The sequence below is a fragment of the Amblyomma americanum genome, chromosome 4, assembly GCF_052857255.1.
Source record: "Amblyomma americanum isolate KBUSLIRL-KWMA chromosome 4, ASM5285725v1, whole genome shotgun sequence".
Lineage (NCBI taxonomy): Eukaryota > Metazoa > Arthropoda > Arachnida > Ixodida > Ixodidae > Amblyomma > Amblyomma americanum.
In genome coordinates, this window is record NC_135500.1 from 193,409,680 (window position 1) to 193,429,426 (window position 19,747).

Here is a 19,747-nt window from a genome sequence, read left to right on the forward strand (position 1 = left end):
ACTGTTATCGTCTTAGGAACGTTTAAAATGAGCGTTAATGTCCAAGAATATGTTTTTTACTGTTGTGAGCTTTTTTAAATTTCCGTTCGCAAGAGCTCTTTGTGAAAGAGCTTTGATTAAGCATACGCATCAATCATCAGATATGTCAAGAGAAGAAAGGGTTTGTTGGCTGTTAAATTAGTTTTTTTTTATTTAAAGGAAATGATTTATTGTTACTCCAGATTCTGTGGAGCCACCACAAATATCGAGCTGCTCTGCTTCTGGTGCGACCGCTACACAAAAGTACATCGCGACATTTTCGTTTGTTTTTTTTTTAGGAAGTGCAAATAAACTACTAATTAACCTCCGTGGCCGGGTAGAACTAGCATGAAAAAAACAACAACAACACGCAAATCTTATTTTTACTTTCAGAGTGCTGATATTTAGCTTCTGGTTACGTCCGCACTTCAATATGTCATTTTCATTACACGACTTCACGGCCATTCACGGCGGCCGCCGAACGCAATGGTCTGGAACCGAAACTAAAAGACCCCGCCCCTTCGCCTTTCGTTTCTTGCTCAACGTGCGCTTTGAAGAAACGCAAAAAGAAAATAATAATGCTTATATTACAGTAGAAAACACTGGCATCCTGCGTGTCATAAAGCACTAATTAATGCGAAAATTATTTTTATCTTATCAAGATTTTAGGTCAACTTGGTCCTGTTTTGGCTACTGTTGCTACGGTTGTGGCTGGTTTCAGTTGCTTGGCTAGCTTGGCGACTGCTGCAACATGGCGCACGGCGATTTCGGCTGCTGTCAGTCTCCCGCGGCTGAAGTTGTTGCTCATGCTTTGGCAAATCAAGTTAATCACAGTGACATCCAGACCATCATACAGTGTCAGAAGCAAGTGTAAGTGTCGCTTATACTCGTGGCTTTGATATGTAAACATTGTCAAGCGAATTTTTGTGTATGCTCTGCGCCGCCCACACAAGACAACATTGAATTAGTCGTTCTTACTCAAATTACTGAGGCGCTGGCTCGCAGCAGCAAGAAAAGATTGAACTTGGTGCAGTATGTGACTCACTTTTTAAATTAAATGTTATTATTCTGAGTGTTCTGTCTTGTCGTAATTTGTTCATGCTGTAAAAAGAACCGCATATGACTCACTTGCTACATGTTATCAGTGTAGTTGCAACTTTGCCGTGCTGTCTCAAAAACACCGCATGACTGCTTAGCGCATCATTTTTTTGTTTGACTTTTATCTGTTTTCTGCTGGCCCGATTTCCAGGCTGGGAAGGCTTGAGAAAACGAATGAAATGTTGATCAACTGCAACGCATTGTCAGCAGCTCGCTTCGCCGTTGCCAGCCAGGAGCTCAAGAAGCATACGCAGCTCCTGTTTGACTTGAAGAAAGACCTGGATTCAGTGTTTAAGCGAATCAGGTGCGTAACAAATGTCTTGTGATGTGCGTATCTGTTCTTGGTCCGTCGTTTCGGTTTGCTCTACCCCTCATGCCATTGCTGGCAGTTGAATGTTCAAAGTCTTTGCTTTTGCTCAAATAAGCTCTCAAACTTGTTCAAGCAAACACGTTGCTCTTAGGTGGTGTTCTTTTTTTGTATTATGACAGGTTCTTGAAGATGAAGCTAACACAACAGTATCCGTCAGCATTCTCAGGTAAGCAAATAGACGATGTGTTGGGCCACTTGCGCAGTTCATGTTGCAATAACAGGCCATGCGAAGTCACGTCAAAGTAATGCATAAAGTCTGTATAGGAATGCTGTTGGATTATTCTTTCCTTTGATAGTGGTGGTATTGTAATAGAAAGCGAAGACTGTGCTCTAATAGCACAGATTCTACTAGTGAAGAAGCTAAGTGGCACCTATGCATGATGCCGCTTTTTATCAGTAGTAGTAATGCTTGTATTTTATTTTGGTCTTGTGAAGCTATTCTCATTTTAAAACACATTGTTTCCTTATAGACTTAGTAAAATCAAAGATTTGAATGCACGTGCAGTTTTAAAGAAAGAATTGTAAACTCACCGTCTTAATGTCTTTTGTGTGTTTTTAACCGGCAGCATGCAACACTGTGTTCTTTGCCGTTGATGAAGAAGATGAGCCTGAAGAGAGGCATCCGCTCAACAGAGGCCAGCCTGAGAAGGCAACGGAGGGTACAGAGAAACACAAGCTAGCCGGCGTTGAACATGAGGACACTCAATGTGCATCTTCAACGCAAAGTTCAGCCACTTCGTACAACAGTGATGACTCCTAGATTGAAATCAACAGTGTCCGCTGCTTTGGTTTTTATTTATGGTGTTTTTTAAAGCATGCATGTTTGCCATATATGATGAATCTGGAAAAGCCTTAACTTGTACAGAAGCATGAAAAATGTATGTAGAAAGCCAGGTTCTTATGTATGAGTGTTTGATGTCAAAAATTTCAGATGGATACATGTATCAACTTCCCTTTCAACGTTCCTTTTTAACTTTTGTAAAGAGGGCAAGCTATATGTAGCCGGGTATAATATTTAATGTAATGCATGGCAGATAGTTTGTCATGCATGTTCTTTAGTGAGTAAGAACATCATAATGGAAGTGAAAGACTGTTTCTGCTGCCTTATAGCCTTAGTAATGGTGCACTTTATTGCTGTTACATGGGAGATGTCCAGTCACTTGATGGTCGTTGTAAAATGCTGTATGAAAGTGCTTTGAAAAAAAAATAAAGGAGCTGAGTAGTACTTGATGAAAGAGTTGCTTGGCACCTTGACAGTAAAAAGATGTAGAAAATCAAATCACTACTGTCCTAGCTCTTGTAAATTACTCAAGAAGGTTTTAACACAATAGTTTAGGCTCCTCTTGTTCTACAAAAAATTCAGCGTTGGCGTTGTGACTGAAAAAGCAGGTGGCCCATCTGCCACATACGTCACGTGGTCTTGGTAACATCACAACCTCCCCCTGTAGCAGGTGGTAATTAAACTTATGATTGGGTGCGAGAGGTTACTCGGGTCTCGTCTCACAAGCCCCCACCGGTGACTGTGTTTGAAACAGCCACGTGCCAGGGCAGTGGCGCATTGCTTAACCGCAGCACCACAGCGCCAGGAGTGGTGTGAGGACTCCAAGCGATCTATGAATGTAAAGTAGAAAATGACCACGTCTGCAAAGTGTGCCCCAGAAGACCCCGGGCCACTGCAGGAACCCATTAATCTATCGCATCATACCCTTAAGGCGTAGCTTAAGTGACCCCTCAAGTGTTATTTTATTATGATACCTGTATCGATCAAGAATACCAATTTCATCATAAGACACTGGCCCAGGTTGCGTAATTATGGCTCACTGGTCTGTGTTGCATGCCGCTGTGGTAGCCATCATGCTGATTACTGCTATGCATACATGTTCTTGTAAGTAATATCTGGTGTTGTGCACTGTGAACACTTATGGAAATTTTGCCTTGCTACAGGGGTATTCAAACAGCCCCACTATGCCTTTCTTAAATCATGCCTTTCAGCTTGACAACCTCGCATTAGTTATTATAGGTCATTCCGTGGCCCAAACATTTGGGGCCGTAGGTTTCAGTAACCTTTTTTTCGACAATATGGAGATAAAAAGACTGCACTAGAAGTCACTCAGACTGCATTTTGTTGGCAATAGTTAATTCTGTTTAATCTCTTCATTCAGTGAGTTTGGCTGCTTGGTTCCTTTGCCATTCCTTCTGTAATGAGATGATTTCTGGGCATTCAAAGGATAGCTAGAGATTTCATAGCTGAATGAGTGCTTTGTGTATGGTGAGAAAATTATCGCAAAACAGTTCTTATGGTGACAGAATGTACAGTGTGTCATGATTGCTATGCATTGTTTTCGATCTTTTTCCTCTGGGTATTTTCTTTATGGATAGGTGCCAATACTACTTGTGTAGTAAAAATTATTTCAGTGCCAGTGCATGTTTGTATATTGCTCTGTGGCATGTTTGACTGTGGAATGTTTGGATAGTTGCATGTATGCACACATCATAGAGTTTCTCATAAGGATTACCTAGAGGGAAAAGAGGAGCCACTGGCCATGCGAATTTCTTATAGAATGCTTCATCCTCCACAGGCACACAGGGAAGTGGAAACGTTGTATTTCATTTGGCTAGTGTTGGGCCAAAACTCTGTGCAGAATAAATTCTTTTTTATGCCACATTTCCTTTCTTTAGCAAATTTAATGTAAATTATTGTTCATAACTAGGTTCAAATGGCAATCGACAAAGAATTTTTTTGAGGTATGCCTCGAGAAAAGTCGTGTCGCAATTGAATGCACATTTTTGCTCCAAGGCTAGCCAGGCTATATACAAAGTGTCCACTCCTCTGCATTCCTGCGAGATAAAGTGCCGTGTAGCCACTTTTCCCTATAGGTCAATATGTGAGAAACAGTGGTATATATGGACGTATTGCGAGTGCATTATCGATAAGTGATGTGAAATGCCTTCAGCACTACAAGTGGTTCCAGCTTGTAAGGCTGCTTTAGTTTCACAACATTTATAATGCTACCCATAACAATGTTGTTTTTTCTGAGCAGGAATGATGAATAAAAACAGGTGACTGAGGTAAATCGCAAGCACGTGCAGTGAGAGAACTAGATATGTGGCTTTGGCCTCACTAGGTAACATTGAAAGTTGGTAGCATTCCTGTACTTAATTATAACTGTCTTGGATAGTAAGGACTTGCATCGAGCTGTCAGTGTGGATGCATTTCCCAGTTATACTAAGTGCATTGGTGTGTGTTGAATGTCATTCATTTCAAACCATGGTGGATCTGCACTGTATTAAAGTTATTTTTCTTGTTGTTGTGTTACATGATCTACGCCCTACAGTACAAGCCATAATGGCTTGTGCGAAAATTGTAGTGTCGTCGGCTTACTTTTCACACATCACTTCCTAGTCATCTGTAGTCCCTAAGATGTAATGAGCTTCCTTGCATAACAGTAGTCAAGGTGCAGATAATAGAACTATGCAACAGCTGTGTGATAAAAAATGACAACTCAAGGTCCACGGAATGGTGCAAGACCAACGTAACGTGCACACATGCTGACGTTGTCGGTATACTCTTGTAAGCTCCTGCCTATGTTCTATGATTACCGAAGGTCGCATTCCTAGTCCTTGATTGTTTGCCTGAGAAACCGATATTTAGGTGGCACCAGCACACTTAAGATGTTGAAGGTGTAGTCGTGGGCAAAACTTTATGTAAGGAAAGTTTGCAGAAATACCCATTTTTATTTCTGCATGGTCGGGCAGAGTGGGTCAATGAAACGCAAAGTATAGCAGCATGAGGATAAGTCCCCTCAGTAATTCATTGAGGGGCTTTACATGACAGGACTTGGGTGCTCCATCTACTGCAGCAAATGCCAGCTGACTGGCAAGCGAGGCAATGAATAAATATTTTTTTTTTCCCCCGAACCCGCATCTAGCAAATTTTTATTCTTGACTGTTCATACTGTTGTATCTGATTGGTTATGGGCTTAATTTAAAAGCAGTGCTACAAAATTTATGCCTTCATATTCTGACATTTTAGCTCCCCCCATACCTTTGGTTTAGTATGTATTCAATATATTTTTTCTTATCATGGGGCAGGGACTCCGGACTGATTTAAAAAGTTTGCGCATGGTCTGTTTCAGTTCTGCTAGTCATACTCATGAACAAGGGTCAGTGAACAAGTGATTACCATAGAGATGTGATTGGTTTAGGTTGCTGAAACAAAAACCTAGGAGCCAAAGCTAGACACACTGTGCGTCCTAGAATTGAAGCGATCCCAGAAATCTGATCTGCCGCACACGTTAATTTGCTCCATCGTGAACTAATCACGCGCAACCTGTACACATTTCTTATTGTGTAAATAGTTTGTGTATATTACCTCTCCCCCAATCCTTTCTTCCTGTCCCCTCACCTCTTTCATTTCATTTCTCCTGCTATCCTTTATTTCTGCTGGCCCAGCTCAGGTGCTTCCGTATCGATGGCAGATGCCGGGGCTAGCAAAAATCTTTTCCTTCCTTTTTATTATTTTAATAAAACCACTTACTTCTACTACACAGTCAGACGCTAGGGGGGCACTGCCCCCCCTCTGTAGGAAGTTGGGGGTGGGGGCGACCACTCTTCCTGCCCCCCCACCCATCCTTTTCAGGAGTCTGTCATGGAGACACAGTTGCTACCCATCGGTATCCACAGTAGTCCAGAGTACTGTGCTGGTTCCTTGCATTCCACCTTTTCTACTTCAAAGCCACAGGATGCCTAATAAAACACAAAGCGCTTGTCCTCAGTAATTGACACATATTAAACCTGGTGAAATGTAGTGCTGCGTTATTTTCTCCAAAGCATGCTTAAGAGCAAACGTGTGGTGCTAGCACCGCGTCCAGACTGGAACCGTAACCTATTTGCTCTCAGTTTCGTAAGGTCTACGCCCGGCGCATTTCGATCTACAAATCTCGCTGTTTCGATGCAGTGAGCAGTGTATATATGCAGCTTAGACAAATGAAAGGTGACAACGTTTGAATCAAATTTTTACTAAACACGTCAAATAAGCTTAATGAGAGAGAAACGCAACTCAGGCTACTCTAGTGTTACTAAATAAAAATAAAATTTTTATTGAGTGACTCTAGACTACTCTATGCTAGCCTATGCCAAACGCGTTCAACGGGCAGGCTGCGCCATCTGTTGACAGCGCACCAAACGTGAAGAGAGTTTTTCTTCCCCTATCGGTGTGGGGCGCAACTACTCATCGCGGCAAGCGGCGGCATTGAGCAACGGTGATGTTCTGTTCGTACTGTGATCGAGTCGGCGACCAGTGGAGGCGGTGGGCTATGATGCGCTCTGCGACGCAGCTGTTACAGCATGTGAGCCTCCGACGTTGTTGACGCAAGGCTGTGTTATAAATGCCTGTGCTTGGCTGTCAGAGCGGCAGTTCGAACACGTGCCTCGGCGACTATGCTACTGGGCGGCCGCCGCTCCGTGGGGATGCTGTGTGTGCGCGTGTTTTAGACGACCCCACGCCGCTGCAATCGCTGCCGCCCCTCGGCGTCTCGCACTTCTTGTCTGGGAAACAGTGACAACAAGCAGGCACCAGCGGCCCCATGATGCTCCCGAGGAGGCCAGTGCCCTTCTACGTCGCTCTTTTTCTCATCGCTGCACCGTTCTTCACAATCTTCGTCATGTTTCAGAAGCCCGGTGAGTGCCCGTGCGATCGTTTCTTTCTGGGTCAGTCGGTGCAGCGCGTCGCAGCCCGGCCGCGAAGTGCTTCCACTTGGCCGGAATCTTGGCAGGTCCTTCGGTTCACTCGAGTGCCGCTGAGCGTCCAGGCGTGAGACGGGATGCCAAACCTCGTTCTGTTTCTGAATCCAACCTTCCGAACGACTTGTGCGCCGTTACCTTTTTTGCAGTCGCAACCCGGCGGATGGGATCAGGAGCTCGCCGGTACTGTTGGAGTAATCTGCAGCCTCTTTGACGGGTCTTGTTCTCTTCAATCACTGCAAGGCGCCGGCGCTCTGCTACGCGGTCGGAATACGCGCCGACAGATGTATGTGTACTATGGCCGGGCGCGAATCCCAGTTCGCGTTCCAAAGCGTATTTAGTTGCGAAGTCACTCGTGGTTACTTCGTCTCGCGCTGGCTTTCCGACCTTTGCACTTCGCTTAGTGTTCACCAACTTCCATGCGCTGCACTTGAGTGGGATACGATAAGGATAAGACGACGGCGGCCTGTTGTACGCGCAATCTTTTCTGTGAAAGTGACGTTTCTTTGCTGGTTTCGTACTTCAGTTCTGGTTGCTTGGGTTTTGCTCTAATTTCTCGACGTAATATCGTCCTGCGACACGCTGCCACCCCTCATTCAGATGAGGCAGCCCTGTCGTTTTTAATAGCTTGTAAGGTTACTAATTTGTCCTTTATTTTGTTCTTTGCGGGGCCTGCTGAAGCATTGGCCTCACGAAAAGCAGCGAATCATCCAGATGACGCGTTTTTTTTTCTACCTGCATAAATTCATTCATCGGTTATGTAAGTTTTCACAACATCGAAGGCCAACGATTTTCAAAAAATGGGTGCAAGCTTTACTCGCCGTGGTGGCTCAGGGGTTAGTGCGCTCGGCTACTGATCCGGGTTCGAACCCGACCGCGGCGGCTGCGTTTCGATGGAGGCGAAACGCTAAGGCGCCCGTGTGCTGTGCGATGTCCCTAGGTGGTCGAAATTATTCCGGAGCCCTCCACTACGGCACCTCATTCTTCTCTTAGTCCCGCCTTTATGCCTTCGCTTACGGCGCGGTTCAGGTGTCCGCCGATATGTGAAACAGATGCTGCGCCATTTCCTTTCCCCAAAAAACCAATTTTCCAATTTACACGCTTTCCCGTTGCCCAATGCTTGGCTTCGATGGGTTGAAGTGCTTGGGAAAACCGGGTGTTTGACCCCAACTCGTGCAGATCGACACAAATTAGCCACGACTGCCTTGACGCTCTTTCTGTGAGCTGCCTTTGCGCCAGTAAAATCATTACCGTAACAACCACCAGAATCATCAAATTTTCGGATGGCCACGTCTTCTTTCCGGCATGAATTATCAATAAAGTGTAGCTGCTTTAACCGGTGTAAGCCTAACAACACGACGTCGCATCTGACACTCCTTTTCGCGTTCTTCCCAGTGTTTACATACTTGAACAGCGCGCATGCGCAGAACTGCAACGCCCCTATGGTTATAGTTCCGCGCATGCTCACTGGCGGGGCGCTGTTGAGCTAACCGATAGGGTCCGGTTATTATAAAACTTATTAGTGCGACAGCAGGGCTGTCTGCGAAGGTGGGCGTCAGGCCGCGTCCGATATTCGATTATTTCGAATCGTCCGGTCTATATGGCCAGAATAAAATGAAATCTGAAGTCATTGAATCTAAGAATTACGGGCAAGCGCTTTGATGATATTATTGCGTGTGTTTAATTATGTACCGCGTAGTTCATAGTTCCATCGCACTGTATAAAGCTGCATACTTTTGGTAATCAACCCACTATTTGTACTGGATGGTTGAGCGAGTGACACCTAACGCGCAAGATCGTCCGTATTGGAAGTTTTCTTCTAAACTATACTGGTGGCATGGTGCCGAAGCTAAGCCTGTGTGTCGAGGCGTGCTATGACATTGCGTTCAAATAAATTATTACGAACTGGGGTTCATTAAAGAGCGCCGAAATATCAGTTCATGGCTATTTCCTACTCAATAAACCTCCGCGGAAAGGCGGCCGCTGTGGCCACCCGAGACTTCCGACCTCAGGCTAGCACGCCCGTAACGTGCTGGGCGAGATCTGGTGGACGGGCACAGCACTGAAGATCCTCTGTCGGGGGACTACAAGTTCAGTAAAATTCATTCTTTTTCTCGGGCTTAAGAGCGGAATGTCATAAACGAAAGTCATAAAATTGTGTCTTTGCTGGTCGGACGGAAGGCGCCCGTGTGCTGTGCGATGTCAGTTTAAACATCCCCTGGTGGTTGAAATTATTCCGGAGCCCTCCACTACGGCACCTCTTTCTTCCCTCAGTCCATCCTTTATCCCTACCCTTACGGCGCGTTTCAGGTGTCCGTCGAGATGTGAGGAAGATACTGCGCCATTTCTTTTTCCCAACAACCAATTTACGATACGGACAAGGTGAAGTGCACACTGACCTAATGTCGCACGGCAGGTCACGTAAAACCCAGGCACTCGATCACCTCGACGGCGAAGTCGCCCCACATGCGTGTAGCTTCGATAGGAGTGTTTCCAGAATTTTAAGTGAACGCGCTTAAATCAGCTTACCAAGAGCGCTAAATTAGACGCACCTGGTTAACATTATTTTATTGCCTTTTTTCTGCTGAGCGGTAACGTATGCCACGATATCGCTGTTGGCTCGGTGCTGGCTGCGCGTTTCGTCCTACTGACTTTCGGTGTTTTATCACGTCGGTAAAGTGGCGGCAGATGTCGATGTGACGTCTAAAAAGCGGCGAAAATAATGGCGGTCACAGTACCAAGAAACGTGTTTAAATTCTTCGTGTGCGTTATGCAGCGTCTTTGGTGAGATACGGTTTTTCTAAGGATTGGGTGTTTACTGTTATCGTTTTTTTTAAAGATGCGGCAGACTCTCTTCGGTGCTCGTTTTAGAACGCGTTTCGTTTTTTTTTTTTCAGCGATTGTTATTTCTTGTGAAAGAATTACCGGTGTTTTTATGGTGATAAATGTGGCACCTTGGTGCGCTCGAAATTTTGAAATTCACGCATAGTTAATCTTGGCTTTTATGTTAGCAAGGGCAGTTATGTTCAAGTGACTAACGCACAAAATGGTCTATGGTGGTTTAACGTCCCAAAGCGACTCCGGCTATGAAGGACGCCGTAGTGAAGGACTCCAGAAATTTTGACCACCTGGGGTTCTTTAACGTGCACTGACATCGCACACGGACCTCATAGGAAAGTGTTTAGTGTATTGGCTGTAATATGAAATATCAGCGCGAAAAAACTAACAGCCTAGAAGTTAAGTGATCGGGCGGTGAGGCAAAAAGCATCGTAGAAGTTTATTTCTAAACGTTTCTAAAAAAAACACAAGCAAAAGCCTCAGGACTGCGAAGGGCACATAAGGGGAGTGTAACCAGGCATTTCTGTTTATAGTCGGATACAACTCAAGAGCAAAGCGGCTCTTCCCCGTCAACGGACCCCCTTAAAGCCAATGGCGTCGGCCGATTCTTACGAGGCTGCTAGCGTGACGATGCAGGAAGGTGAATATCCCTGACTATGGAGGAAGGGGATTCTCCTATTTCGTCTGCCACTCCCTGCATTGTCACATTAGCAGGGCCATGAGAATCAGCCGACGCTATTGGCTGGAATGGGGTCCTCTGACGGTCCTCGTCGTGTTTGCTTCTTCCTTTGTGTCGCGTCTTCTGGCTGGTTTAAAATGAATCGTTCTGGAGTTGTTTCCGACTACAGTCGCCTTCATGACGAAATAGCTTTATGTGGTTATGTATAAATCGAAGTGTGTTCCATGCGGCACACTGTGCACCTCTTTAGTTTCGGAATGGACTGTTAAAGCACCAAGCACTTAACAACAAAGTTTCGGTTTGGAAAGAAATAGTCATTACGGCCGAAATGCAGGAGCCAGAGGGCCCTGGTTCGCGTAGTCCGCATGGTCATCAGAATCAGCCGACGCTATTGGCTGGAATGGGGTTCTCTGACCGGGGAAAAGCCGCTTCGTTCTGGAGTTGTTTCCGACTATAGTCGCCGTCATGAAGAAATAGGTTTATGTGGTTATCTATAAATCGAAGTGTGTTTGTTCCATGCGGCACACTGTGCACCTCTTTAGTCCCGGAATGGACTGTGAAAGCACCAAGCACTTAACAACAACAACAACAAAGTTTCGGTTTGGAAAGAAATAGTCATTACGGCCGAAATGCAGGAGCCAGAGGACCCTGGTTCGCGTAGTCCGCATGGTTGGCTGCAATGCAAGTGGCCCTGAACCGTGGCGGAGGCCGGAGCGTGGCACTTCTTCGTGGCGCTTGTGTATGGTTTCGAGCTGTCGGCGGTTTCTACCGGTTACAAGCGTTGTCAGTGTCTTCGCATGTCTTGCAAAAAGTCCGTACATAGGCAGCGGCGTCTCTTAGCGGTGGTGGAGCCTCTCGGTGTGCTCCGGGCGTTTGTCTAAAGTAGCGGAGCGATTACTCAACGTACCGCTGCACTATACATATTCAACGATCCCGGTGTCTCACTCCGCTCCCGGTTTCCGCACCTTGCTCATTATCTCGTCGCCTATTGTATCTCGTACTCGATAACGAGCAAGCTGTGCCGTAAATCTGCAGGGCAGTGACTGTTTCCGGTTTAAAGCGGAAGGTACACCCCTAGTTAATTAAATCGTCCCATCCACAGAGCGGAGCCGCCGCGGTGGCTCAATGGTTATGGCGCTCGGCTACTGACCCGAAAGACACGGGTTCGATCCCGGCCGCGGCGGTCGAATTTCCATGGAGGCGAAATTCTAGAGGCCCGTGTGCTGTGTGATGTCAGTGCACGTTAAAGAACCCCAGGTGGTCGAAATTTCCGGAGCCCTCCACTACGGCGTCTCTCATAGCCTGAGTTACTTTGGGACGCCAAACCATCCACAGAGCCACCGCATAAGTTTCCCGACTCTACGGTGACGCTTTGTCTGATTCGTTACCTGGCCGCAAAACTTGTAGCGGGAACAAGAGTTGCTGCCTCTTATTTCGTTCGACTGGCACTTATGGCAGACTTCGCGTCCCAGCGGTGTTGCTAATGCTATTTTGGCCTTGTTAGTTCAGTGCCAATATGCGATTATGTGGCTATTCCCTTTGCATCGGGTGGGCGACAGTTTTTTTGCCTTAGCCGTTACATAGAGAGAAGAAAGCATGGAGAGAAGAAAGAGGGAGGGAGAGAAAGAAACGGGGGGGGGGGGGGGTGACAGCGACATATATTGAGCGCTCAACATTGGGGTAAAGCGCGGACTGGAGGAGTTTGTTACGATCCTTTGCGATGATGCGTTCATGGCATCCTCAAAGATTCTCGCGCAAAAGGAGACTCAAAATTACGGACAGCACTGCTGCAGCAAGTGTTTAAACTTGTCTGCAGATGTTTTCCTACTTCTGGTCACCCTGGCTGTAAATATTGTTGCTCATACCGTTCTCATTAAGACCTGTTGCGACGCAACTTACGCAAAACTGAGGAACAGTGACTGGTGTGACAATCGCAGTGGCGTCTGCTGTGCAAGGAAAGGCTGCTGCTTACGCAGAGGATGGAATTGCGAAGGTTCGAAAGGAGATAAATGCGTATGTTTAGAATATTACTAAACAGCCACGCACCGACTGCATAAATATCCACTCTGAACTCCCTGAAAACGCCTGCGCACAACGTAGGCATTACATGGGAAATTTCGCTTAAAACGGAGAGGACCCGAAATTTTCTTTGCAGTGGTCGTTCACCAAGTGGCCCAGCAGTCCGCGCTACTCATAAACCAGTGTTGCCCTGAATTCAGGGGCGACGAATATGCTTTTGCTTATCGGAGCAACCCTATGTGTTATCAGTCATGCCGTACGAGAAATCTTCGGACGAATTTCTGGCGAAAGTGGTCCATAATCGCAGTTCACGCATGTTGTACTACTTCACCTCCATCGAAATCTACCGCCGTACCGTTGTCAAGCCCGCGGAAGCAATATAGCGCAGCTGTTTCTCCGAGCGTTGCGTGCAACGGCAGTCCTACCTCGGGTGCTCACGCATGGCAACTTTAGGGACAGGTGGCGCATTATACGTGCACAAACAAGTGTGAGGGCTCGTTAATTACGCGAATACAATGCGCATTTCAAGGAACGTGGTTGCGCTTGAGTCAAAGGAATGCCGCGACGTGTGGCGACGATGGCTGATCAGAAGAAAACAAAAGAAAGGTCGGATAATGTTCCCGCGCTGTCTAGGCGATCGAGTACAGCATTTCGGAACTCTAGATATCGCCTGCTCTTTAGCCTCACACATATCCAGTTCTCACATTGTCAAAGGTCGCTCTGTGTCGATTCAGTTTGGACGTGTGAAGATCACAAATTTCCCTGACATTTTCTGTCTGCTTACGTGTGCCTATATATGCGGACGATCTCTTTCTACGCCACATTTTGAGTCGATCGGATGTTGGTTGTATCGCGGCTACATCCTGTCTGCTGTGGAATTAGTAAGTGGTATTTATTTTTAACACAATGTAACACTGTGAGGGCGATAAGTATGCACTCCTTACCCTGTCTGGAGAGCACCCTGACAAATGGAACGCCCATGCCGTCATGCTGCCTGTTTTTGATCCACGTGGTACGTGTGCGGCTCCTCGCGAATGCATATGTCGAATGTAATAATAATAATAATAATAATAATAATAATAATAATAATAATAATAATAATAATAATAATAATAATAATAATAATTGGTTTTGGGGGAAAGGAAGTGGCGCAGCATCTGTCTCATATATCGTTGGACACCTGAACCGCGTCGTAAGGGAAGGGATAAAGGAGGGACTGAAAGAAGAAAGGAACAAATAGGTACCGTAGTGGAGGGCTCCGGAATGATTTCGACCACCTGGGGATCTTTAACGTGCATCGACATCGCACAGCACACGGACGCCTTTTGCGTTTCGCCTCCATCGAAACGCGGTCGCCGCGGTCGGGTTGAAACCCGGGAACTCCGGATCAGTAGCCGAGCGCCCTAAGCACTGAGCCGCCGCGGCGGGTTATGTCGAGTGTGTAGTGGTAGGTTTTCAGCTCGCTCACTAGTGTATTTCACAAATCCGGCGACTTCGTAGTTCGCTTCCCTTTGTTTGCTTTCCAAAGGGTCTTTCTTATACAGGCACTCACAATGGCCAGGCTCCCATATATCTTAAGAGTTCTGCGGAAGAAATTTCTTCATCGGCAGATTTTCTCGCCTCTTCCGCGCTCTCCGTCTGATTGATTACTTCCCTTCTGGTAGAATGGAATGCCCTGCGTTAGAAAAATGCCAGCGTACATTGGTACATTGTGCGGATTCCCGATTAATATTATTGGAATTACCGTTACCGCTAACCGACGCTCCACATGCTCGTACCACTACGAAGAGTTTTTGAGCTTTGTAACGCGAAAGCGGCGTATTTAAGAATTACTTTTCCCCGCGCGCGGTTTCCGAATAGTACGCGTTATCCACCGTTATTTTGCTGAATATGTTCAGCGGTTTAACCACTGCGCTCAGCACTTGCGCATGAACTGTAACTGTCCCGTCCTCCCACTCCCCGTCGAATCAGTACGATGGGAGTATTTTCTTTTTTGCTTCTTTTTTGTTATTTCTGCAGTTTCATATATCTCCGTAATGTTCACTGTCCGCTGTGCAGATTGCTGTTCGACTGTTTTAAACGCCCACTCCTACCTAAGGACTGACAAGGGCGGCAAATGAACGAATTAAATCGGCAGAATGTTGATTTCCTGGTTTGAGGCTAGTCACTGGAGCTTTATGCTTGACGACGTAAAATTTGAGTGTAGTCCTTTAGTATTTGCTTAGTCTTCGCTGTTGCGTGCTCAGTTCCGCTGCTTGAAAGACGCTTTTTTTTGTTTTAAATGTAGGCGTCCCGTGTTTCGTATATCTAAGTGTTCGAGGGCCCAACGAGTGGCATGATTGACGGCCCAGTGAATAACCCCGTTCATTAAGCTGCACCGTGCAAAGGCGCTGGTGAGGTTAATACCGAGGACGTCGCAGCGTTGGGCAGCAAATGGTAGAGACTCTAACGATCCAAACTCCCTTTGAGGAGAGTAGCGTGTTGGGCGAGTTGGTTTCGCATCACTGAAAGCAGCGCTGAAGGACACGGACTGATAGGAAGGAGAAGTATGTATGAGTCTTCTTTCTATCTAATAATAATAATTCGTTTTGGGGGGAAACGAAATGGCGCAGTATCTGTCTCATATATCGTTGGACACCTGAACCGCGCCGTAAGGGAAGGGTAAAGGAGGGAGTGAAAGAAGAAAGGAAGAAAGGGGTGCCGTAGTGGAGGGCTCCGGAATAATTTCGACCACCTGGGGATCTTTAACGTGCACTGACATCGCACAGCACACGGGCGCCTTAGCGTTTTTCCCCCATAAAAACGCAGCCGCCGCGGTCGGGTTCGAACCCGGGAACTCCGGATCAGTGGCCGAGCGCCCTAACCACTGAGCCACCGCGGCGGGGATTCTTTCTATCTGGCCGTGTCCTTTAATGCTGCTTTCAGTGATGGATGTCTGATCGCTGCGCGTTGCTTTATGCGACGATGCTGGCGTCCGTTGCAATGTCGAACGTATTACAACACATCACCCGTGATTTGAGGCAAGTAATATTGTGACGATAGCAGTCCTCCACTCCAAACAGAAAGGAGTAAAAATGGAGTAAGCTAAATGTCCTTTAGTGCACTCCCTTTCATAAAGGGGTATATTTACAGGTTACTCCCTTTTTAGTTCCACATAGGCATATTAGTGCTTAGAGTGCAGAGTTTTTTGTTGTTTTTTTTTCACCCCGCATTTCGTTTTGGTGCGCGTTCTTGATAAGATGAAGCTGCAACAAGCAAGGCACGCTTATTTTCATCTCATATCCTTGTGGCAGTTCTGGGTAGTCTTAATAATCGTCTCATAGCTCGTCTAAAGAAGGAACAGTTGAGACCCTGGAAATTTCATTGACATCAATATTGTCACTCCGTTAAGATTACAATGACTGTTATGCACACGGTCGTTTATGGCAATGCGTTCCAGCTAACTTAATGCGTCGTTCAGTTCGGGTTTCAATTTGCGGCACTGGTGTGCGACACTATGTCCTTTGCCTTCATTGTCTGCTTTAAAAAAGCTCCGATGCATGCGCTCAAGCACCGCGCTGAGCAATGCATGGTTTGTCAGGGTTGAAGGTGGTTGATGTTAATTCGGCGTGGCGTTTCTTCGTTCCATTGAACTCTTGTTCGGGATGAGCGTCCTGCATGTCCTTGCTAAGGATAGCTGTTATAGGAATGACGGCTTGACTAAAATCCGGCTTGTATCGCCTCCCAGCGTTGATAGTTTAGGAAAACTGATTGTTTTGGAATTCCGCTTTTGTCACTTTGTATAGGGAATTGTGCGGCTGACATTTTGAACGAACTGGCACGTTTTAAGCTTCTGTTTAACATTTTTAAATTCTCATTTTTTTTTTACAAAAGGTCTTCCAGATGGTTGAACTGGCCTTGCGGTGTTAGAATATACGACACAGGAGCGGAGTTTAAGGGGGGCGGGCGGGGGGGGGGGGGGGGGGGGGGGGTCGCCGTTTCCCTAGAGAGAAATTTTACATAGGAAAACCATGCTGGGCCTCATATTTTATACTCGGTTTCATACATCAGGTGTAACGCTGTGAAAGGTACGGAAGTAGTCCGGACGGGAAAATAAAGGGAGACGTGTTACCCCGCGCTTGTTCTTTGCTCGAGTGGTCTATGACACGAGAAAGCGACAGTGGGTTGTCAGCAATAAGTGCATTTAATCAAGATCATGACAAATGTGTCATGTGGTATGCTTACAGGCAAAGCATCTACTATGTTTCGCTCACCACAAATAGCGCACTACTTTGGCAGCGTTGCACCTGATGTATGAAACGGAGTATAGTGCGCTTGTACTGTATTTCCAGCCTCGAAATAACTCGTCTTGAGTGTCTGAATCCAGCTAGATATACCCGCAGAATAAAATAGATGTGGCCGCGACTGCGCCGCGCCTGGGTTTCGAACCATCGGCGACGCAAGGAGGTCAGCTTCGTGTTTAACTGCCACTCTTTGCGCTGTGCATTGCATGTCGTTGTCTTCGTCAACTTCCATCCGTGTCTAATCGATCCAGAACACACCGCTATTAAAGTGCCCTCTTCAGCTTCGTTAAGCGTTCGCAAAAATTTATAGTGCGCTACCACTGAAGTCCGACATCACTGATTTCGCCGATTTTTGCCTGAACTGACCTTGAAACCCTAGCCTATAGAACCGAAAGAGAAATGAAAAGCGACCTCCTAGCGCACTTGTTTCGCATTTGGCCAAATGGGCTGTAATTTTTTCGACAATAAACGTTCAAGTACATGGTTCAAATGGGACCGCACCCCCCCCCCCCCCCCCCTAGGCCGCCCCCTCCAAGAGCAACCAATTAATACGCCCCTGATAAGACACTGCCGTCAAAATCAATAGGTCTTCAAACGGTGTTTTTGCGATTACAAAGTTAACCGACCTTTCAATTGTCGCTGGGACGTTCAACTCATATGGCGTTAGAAGTCCTTGCGACATTACGAACGCTGTTTATTTTTTTTTGTCACCCAGGTCATATTTTAACTTGACAGTATCCAGATATGACGTGTAAGCTTTCAATATACTCTGAGGCGTTCCCAATTAGCTTTAAATGTCGTCGATTCACAAGATGGATTTGGCCCTGTCACAGCGTTTCATTTGCAATTAATTATCCGTGCACAAACGAATACACCATTCGTCTTCCAACTTCCCGGCCGTTTCTTCCCGTCCTAGCGGCCTTACTTTGGATGATTTGGGGAAGGGGTGCCATGTGGGCGCACAAAACGTCCCAGCATGCTTTGCGTGATCCCTCCTAAATTTTCTATTGTCACAAAACGGTTCAGCGAGGCACCAAACAAAGGACTCCCCTCAGATATGCTCGCCGATGTGGTAGACCTGTCGTTTTTTAATCGCTGCTGTGGTTGTTTTTACGCAGAAACGACGCAGCCATTTGTTTACGGGGACCCCAAGCTCCAGTGTACGCCGGCGCGGTGGCTCAGTGGTTACGGTGCTCGGCTGCTGACCCCGAGAAAGACGTGGGTTCGATTCCGGCCACGTCGGTCGCATTTCGACGGAGGCGAAATTCTAGATGCCCGTATACTGTGCGGTGTCAGCGCACACGGTAAAGAGCCCCAGGTGGTCGAAATATCTGGAGCCCTTCACTACGGCGTCCCTCATAGCCTGAGTCGCTTTAGGACGTTGAACCCCCTTAAACCAAACAAAGCCCAGTCTCCACTGTACGTCGGTACGGCGATGATTTTTCTGGGTGTAGAGCACAGTTTTATTTATTTATTTTTTTGCTCGCTATTCCCGAGACGTTCCGAAGTACAGTTTCAGTGTCAGAGATTTTATCATAGCACGTACCAGTACCGGTTACCACGTGCCGCACCGCCTCTGCGCGTGCGCAGATCGCCATGACGGCGCCGGCCAGCTGGGCGCACCCGCCAGTCAGGTCGTGGGAACTGGCGGTGCGGGCTAAGTGTCTCTATTTAATGCGCTAAATGTCTCTGTTAGCTCTTTCATCACACACAAAGCGGAATCTTGCAGTGCTCTTGCCTAGTAAAGAACGGTTTCGCATCATCGTCACTCGCAGAGCATGCAATGAGTGAATATACACGGATCATTTTTTATTAGATTTTTTTTTTCTAAATCATTTTGACCTGTGTACCTTGTCGCGCTGTCCTGATCTTTCTGTTTGTTTATTTCGTATACGTGTTGCGAGACCAGAATTATTTGCGCGTCTTAGCTGAGATAATAAAGCTTTCGGATGCAGCCGGTAACGGTCGCAGTGGCTAGGTCGCAGCTGTAATTGGCGCATCACACTTCTTTCTTGAGGCCGATAGATATGTTGCCACCTGTGCCGCAACTCCACATTTGTCGAAATGCCGCGCTGTGCAAATTTGCTTCGGAGAACCTACATTGCATACGGATTCCATTCATTCGTAACATCAAAAAGACCGTGCTACCTGCTGTGGGCGTTGGAACCATGTATTCGAGTGCGTTCTCGCAAGGAATTCGTAGCGTAGGTAATCGAAGACTTTGAACGTGGTAGTCTGTGTTTTCGCCTGCGACCGCAAACAGAACAAAAAAGTTAACGGAATCTGAGGCTTTTTCGTTCACTGCCGATGCAGCTGAATGAAGAACGACCGGCAAGGCGCGAAAGTCAACTTTAAGATGCCCTGGCCCCAGCTCAGTGTCGCTGCATATCCAAGTTTCAGAATATCCGAGCGCGGGAAATCGACAAGCTGACGCCTTCGTGACGAAGTAATTGAATGCCACGACGCGGGAAGACGGTCTCTGGCCCGCTGTTTATCACAAACGCAGGTGGCGAATCTCCCTCGCCATGCCGTGATGGGTGGGGCGTGACGCTGGAAGCCGCGAGTCCGTTGGAAACTCAAGAACGAGGTTCTTCGGTTCCCCTCGCGTGTTGGAACAGGCGCAGACGCTCGCACGCTGTCCCTGTTTTGTTGTTCCCGTTGTTCTGACTATGCGCCCAACGACACAGCACATCAGGTCAC

At 46.8% G+C, this 19,747-nt stretch overlaps 2 protein-coding genes across 2 annotated transcripts in view; both read left to right on the plus strand.

Annotated features, from left to right (window-relative positions):
* The first annotated feature begins 739 nt into the window (after window positions 1-739).
* LOC144128928 (kxDL motif-containing protein CG10681) lies at window positions 740-4,793 on the plus strand. The gene is made up of 4 exons (XM_077662732.1): window positions 740-888; window positions 1,268-1,420; window positions 1,606-1,652; window positions 2,053-4,793. The coding sequence occupies exons 1-4, from the start codon at window positions 770-772 to the stop codon at window positions 2,244-2,246; spliced, it is 513 nt and encodes a 170-aa protein (XP_077518858.1). The 5' UTR covers window positions 740-769; the 3' UTR covers window positions 2,247-4,793.
* Window positions 4,794-6,736: 1,943 nt separating this feature from the next.
* The window catches only part of LOC144128930 (alpha-1,3-mannosyl-glycoprotein 4-beta-N-acetylglucosaminyltransferase B-like), a 147,023-nt gene continuing 134,012 nt past the window's right edge, over window positions 6,737-19,747 (plus strand). The window contains exon 1 of the mRNA XM_077662734.1: window positions 6,737-7,165. Coding sequence (XP_077518860.1) covers window positions 7,072-7,165 — 94 coding nt within the window. The 5' untranslated portion in view covers window positions 6,737-7,071. The remainder of the gene's footprint in view (window positions 7,166-19,747) is intronic.

Bases quoted from the DNA above. Each gene is read 5' to 3' on its own strand.
- LOC144128928 (XM_077662732.1), top strand. From the start codon at position 770: ATGGCGCACGGCGATTTCGGCTGCTGTCAGTCTCCCGCGGCTGAAGTT. The intron at 889-1,267 runs GTAAGTGTCGCT...CCCGATTTCCAG, and splicing joins ATACAGTGTCAGAAGCAAGT to GCTGGGAAGGCTTGAGAAAA. The intron at 1,653-2,052 runs GTAAGCAAATAG...TTTAACCGGCAG, and splicing joins GTATCCGTCAGCATTCTCAG to CATGCAACACTGTGTTCTTT.